At 44.7% G+C, this 5,255-nt stretch overlaps 1 protein-coding gene across 4 annotated transcripts in view; it reads left to right on the forward strand.

Moving 5' to 3' along the window:
- The window catches only part of fhip2b (FHF complex subunit HOOK interacting protein 2B), a 10,306-nt gene extending 7,892 nt beyond the window's left edge, over positions 1–2,414 (forward strand). For all 4 annotated transcript variants that reach the window (XM_085181281.1, XM_085181280.1, XM_085181278.1 and 1 more), the window contains 2 exons: positions 1–5; positions 666–2,414. The exon at positions 1–5 is cut by the window's left edge and continues 96 nt beyond it. In XM_085181281.1, the coding sequence (XP_085037407.1) occupies positions 1–5; positions 666–762 (102 nt within the window). In that variant the 3' untranslated portion in view covers positions 763–2,414. The remainder of the gene's footprint in view (positions 6–665) is intronic.
- The last annotated feature ends 2,841 nt before the right edge of the window (positions 2,415–5,255 follow it).

The following is a 5,255-nucleotide window of genomic DNA, read 5'->3' on the forward strand; positions in this document are numbered from 1 at the left end:
CCCGGGTAACTACCTGCAGTAACGCCTCACTCCAGCCACGCCTGGTGCCGTAAACACACTTACCAGGGCCGCAGCGACTCATCGAGTGATTATAAAATGTGTCTGCTCAAATTCTTCTTTGATGCTTGTTTAATGTGTTAATGACGGAAACGCGAGCGTTTCGAGTGAAAGCTGCTGCAGTAGAAACGAGGCGGAGCCGTTAGGGAGACGTGACAGGAAACAGCAGCTGTCCACCATTAGAACCTTTACTGGGAAAGAGCTGCAGGAGTCAGAGCCTCAACAAACCGTGATGTGAAGTAGGCTCCACCCACCGCCGCTTGTGTCACACACACACACTGAGCTCTCCAGATAATCTGAGGCATGTTTTAACCACAGTTCGCTTCAGGCTGACGTCACGTTTTACATTGAAGTGAACAGGCGTGGGTCTAAAGGGGGACGTGAGGGGCCCTAGACCAGATTTATTACAAGGCTTTGAAATGATATAAAAACTGTTTTAAGTACTTAAAGATAAGAAGTTTTCTCTCTTTTGAGTGTTTATTATCGCTCATTACTCGATTACTCGGTAATCAGTAGCTGCAGCCCTGTGCAGTCTGCTGTCATGCTCCAGACTCCACCTGTACTGAACTCCTGTGTTCACCTGAGTTCTCCTGTGGGTGTGTCCACAGACTGGATCACCTGACCCTGCTCAAAGGAGTCATCGTCCTCGAGGAGTTCTGCAAGGAGCTTGCTGCCATCGCCTTCGTCAAGCTGCCCCAGGACTGAGCCACCTGGAGCTTTGGATTATGGATCAACATGTAAACATTGGGTCACATGCTGCAGGTGCACCTGAGAGTGTTTTTTTTAAGCTCTTCTTGTACAGCGAAAAACTGGCCGATGTCTTGGTGCCGTTTCTGAGGCGACCTGAACACCTCGACGTCACTCTGCGTTTGATTGGTCAGCACGTTTATTTATGTTTTTAGTCTTTAGCTGATTTTAAACAAACAGGAAGTGGTGTCAGAGTCCAGTTTGGAACGTGTCACATATCAGTGAGACGTTCCCATTGGACAATCACGTGGAGTGATGTCAGCACGTTACACTTAGAAACTGCGATTAAACGCACTGTCAAAGCGAGCAATGCCTGTCATGTGACATGTCAGTGAATCTCATTGACTGTGTGGGCGCGGTTTGATGAATGGAGCCAGGGTTAATGAGCCATTAAGTCTGATTGGCTGAACACGCATTTAAATACAGAGGTCATGTCCAAATTCATGCGCTGCATCCTCCTGAGGCCGCATTTGTAGACCGATTACGTCACAGCGACGCGCCGAAGGCTGTCCAAATTCATAGACTCCTCCTCGCCCAGCCAAACTCCAGTTTCCAACAATGGCGGCCGCTACTAAGTTTTAAAATTACTCTTATTAATCTTTCTGGGTCACAAAATAAACTTTTAACATATTTTCAGGCGAGAAAGTAGCTGTGTAAACATCAAATATCTGCTCGGTTTATCAAGATATCGCATATTTGCAAAAGTGCTTCGCCGTTTTCGGAGACGTCTGTTACCCACCAGCTCGATAGCTCGCCGGGAGCTCGAGGGTCACTGAAGCCGCCGAGAACGGCACAACTCCCGGCACGTCATTTTCAGATCACCGCGGAGTTTTGCTACTCAGGTTAAACGTGATATATAAGTCACTTAGACAACCTAAAATGTTATTGTTGGGCTTTTTTCAGTGTTTTGTTTGTTCGTGAGTAAATCGGTTTGGCTGAGATCAAAGTTATTAGATTAGATAAAATAAAACTTTATTAATCCATCGGGTGGGTTCCTCCTTGGTTTTCACACAGCTGAATAAACGTCAAACAGAAACTGATTAAACAGAAGTGTGAGACAGTCGAGAGTTTACTCCAGTGTCCTGTTATATTTTAGACAGCAAGGAGCAGACGGCCGAGTTTATTAAACTCCACCGAGACAGCGGTGACGCTAATCAGAAGGCTCGACCGTCAGATTTCACAGTCGTTTACTTCCGGCCTACCCGACCGTCTGAGGACCCGGCCCACGTAGACGGCGAAGGCCGGGTCCTCAGGAGGATGCAGCCCATGAATTTGGACACGACCAGAGAAACCCTCATGGTGGCGAGTCCTCATTCATCATTAGCCCCGCCCTAAATTTGTCAATCACTGTGCAACCATGTTGCTTAGTTTTTGGTGAAAGAGAGCGACTGTTTATCAGCTTCACTGGATGAAACTTTACTGGTCTGAGGACTTCCTGCTGCTTTCACATGGCGAGTGTCACGTCGAAGTCCCTCCTCCCTTCGGCGGGAACACCTGTCCACATACTTTTGGTGCACTGAGCAGACAGTATAAAAAAGCTTTGTATAATTGATGATGATGATGATAATGAAGAGTTTCATGTGTGAGACAATAAAAGTGTGCTGACAGCCGTCTGTCGTGGTGTCCTTGAAAGTTTCACCAAAAAAGGTTTTGAGTGAGCGAGCGAGCGACCGATCGAGTGACCGACCGATTGATCGACCGACCGATCAATCAATCGACCGATCGATGAATCTGCGCTGGCATCAATCGATCCCAGCGCAGATTCATGCACACAGGATGAATCTGGTCAAAATTTGTTCACCATCACTCATATTTCAGACACTGAAGTTGCTAAACTAATGTTTGAAACAATCAAAAGCACTTGATGTATTTGGTATTAACACAAATCTCCTAAAGGAACATTTGGATCTGCTCGTACGTCCAACAACTCATGTTTTGAATATGTCACTCGAACACTCCATTGTTCCAACAGATTGGAAAGCAGGTAACAAAGCAGGTGTGAAGACTGACATGGCTAATTATCGCCCCATAAGCAAACTCCCGGTCGTATCTAAAATAGCTGAGAAGTGGGTGGTTAAACTCCTCACTGCTCACCTAGAAAACACCCAACCCTCATCACATCCACTGCAGTTTGGCTTTCGGGCCCATCACTCCACAGATAGTTCCCTGTGTCTGTTAGTGGAGAACTTGAAGAGCCTGCTGGACGAGCGTCCCTGTGTTGGAGCTGTATTTTTAGATCTGAGGAAGGCTTTCGACTAAACCATCAGATATTGTTGTCCAGATGGACTCAGTTTAATATCTCCAGTCAGGCTCTTCAGTGGTTTGCCTCGTATCTCTCACACAGGAAACAGTGTGTGGTGTTGGACGGGGTTCAATCTCCATATTTAGACTGTGATACACGAGTTCCTCAAGGATCCGTTCTTGGGCCCTTATTGTTCTCTCTTTTTATCAATAACTTACCTGAAGTCTGTCCAAATATATTTGCTCAAATGTATGCGGATGATGCAGTTATATATACGCAAGCCAATAGTGTCCAGCAGGGGGCAAAAGATCTTACAGCTGCTTTAGCATTAATGCACAGCTGGCTGGAGGACTCTAATGTTGAACAGAAACTGTCTGCATGTACTTCTCAAAACGCCCCTGAAACTTGAAGCAGTCAAACATATTCCTGGATGGAGCAGAGCTTGAATTAGCTCCAGAATTTAAACATCTTGGGGTCATTCTAGACCCAACATTATCCTTCAAGAGTCACATAAATAAAGTGTCCCAGGTACTTAAATTTAATAATTGAAATTTTAATCATATACGTAATAATTTAAATATGAATGTTGCAAAAACGTATTTTTACTCAATGATCGTCTCTCATATGGACGATTGTTTGACGTCCTGGTCACTTGTTTGTCCAACAACACTTAAAACTATTGAAAACATTTATAAAAGAAGTTTAAAACTACTTGACAAAAAACCGACTTCCAGCCACCAAAAGCATAAATTACTGAACTTCAATAACTTAGTGAAACTTAAAAGAGTGTGTTTAATATATAAAGTCTTACACTCCCTTGCTCCACCACCACTAAAGCAGTTCATTAGGCGTAAAGAAAGCTCAGACAGGACCACTTGAGCTACAACCCACAGAGACGTGTTTATGCTCGACATTCAACTTGTTTAAGGCAAAGGTTAAAATCTGGTTATGGACAAATCAAGTGTGTGATCATGTGTGAGTTGTATAGTTTTAATGTTTTATTTGGGAACAGAATGGTGTGTGTAAGTTTGGTGATGGAGTTTTTATTATGAATGAATTATGAATTTTTTATGTTTTATGGACAACAGATGGAAATATAATAATCTGGTATGTTTACATACATTGTAAAATTTTTTACATGTATGTTCATTAACATGCACTGTCCTAAATAAAAATAAAATCAAATCTGATTGGCTCCCTGTATCCATAATCAGTAAGTAATGTGTCAGAGTAAGTAATGAGCTGCTCCTGCTGATCGTTATTGATCAGTTTTGGTTTCATCTGAACAGATCATCTGCAGCGCCCCCGTCGCCCCACCGGGGAACTGCAACCTGCTGCAGGTAGTACCGGACGTCAGGTCTGGTTCTTTCACAGTAAAAGTACAGCAGTCTGACGTGTTGTTAAATATACGTAAACATCCTGACACAAATCCAAAAATCTGAATCTGTGACAAGAAAAGTCTGTCGTGTCACTTCCTGTGTCACAGTCACTTCCTGTCGTGTCTGCAGCTCGTTGTTTCGACTAATGTGTCGTGAAGAAAACCCAGCGTTGAGAGGCAAAGTCACACCTGGACAGGTGCCTCAGAGAAATCAGCAGGGGGCGATATAACCCCAACCCAGCTGGGTTGATGATCAAACCTGAAAATCTGTACCAGGTAAATAATCTGACAGAAGAACAAGCAGAGTATCGTTAATCTGGTGATTTGTGACCGAGTGCTATGATACAGATCTGAATGGCAGACAATGACTTTGTATCTGAGGCTCAGAGCTGCTGTCATGTGAGACTTTAGAGACTGTATCCATGGAAACATTACAGCTTCCTGTCCCACCGCCCAATGAAGGAGACATGAAATCAGATCAGAGAGAGTGATTGGTTGATCAGGTGTTCAGGTGTGTGTTCTGTTTGCAGCAGTAGATCAGCATCCTCCCCTGCATCAGTGAACATGCACCTGCTGAAGCTGCTGAGGCCTTCATCATCACACGCTGCCTGAAGCTCAGTTTAGTGACAATAAGGCATCAGAGAAAACAAAACGTGCACCTGACCAGGTGATGTGCTCAGCATCCGTCACCATGGGGATTTAGCAGGTGAAGCGAACACTCGCTCCGGGTCTGAACTTACAAACCTGTCTGCCTGGGGTTTTATTGTGAAGGGCTGCACCGGAAGTGTGTGGTTGCGAGCGTGCTTGGAGCCTCCCTGCAGCGGAGCAGAG

Source organism: Neolamprologus multifasciatus, chromosome 12 (assembly GCF_963576455.1).
Source record: "Neolamprologus multifasciatus chromosome 12, fNeoMul1.2, whole genome shotgun sequence".
Classification (NCBI taxonomy): Eukaryota; Metazoa; Chordata; class Actinopteri; order Cichliformes; family Cichlidae; genus Neolamprologus; species Neolamprologus multifasciatus.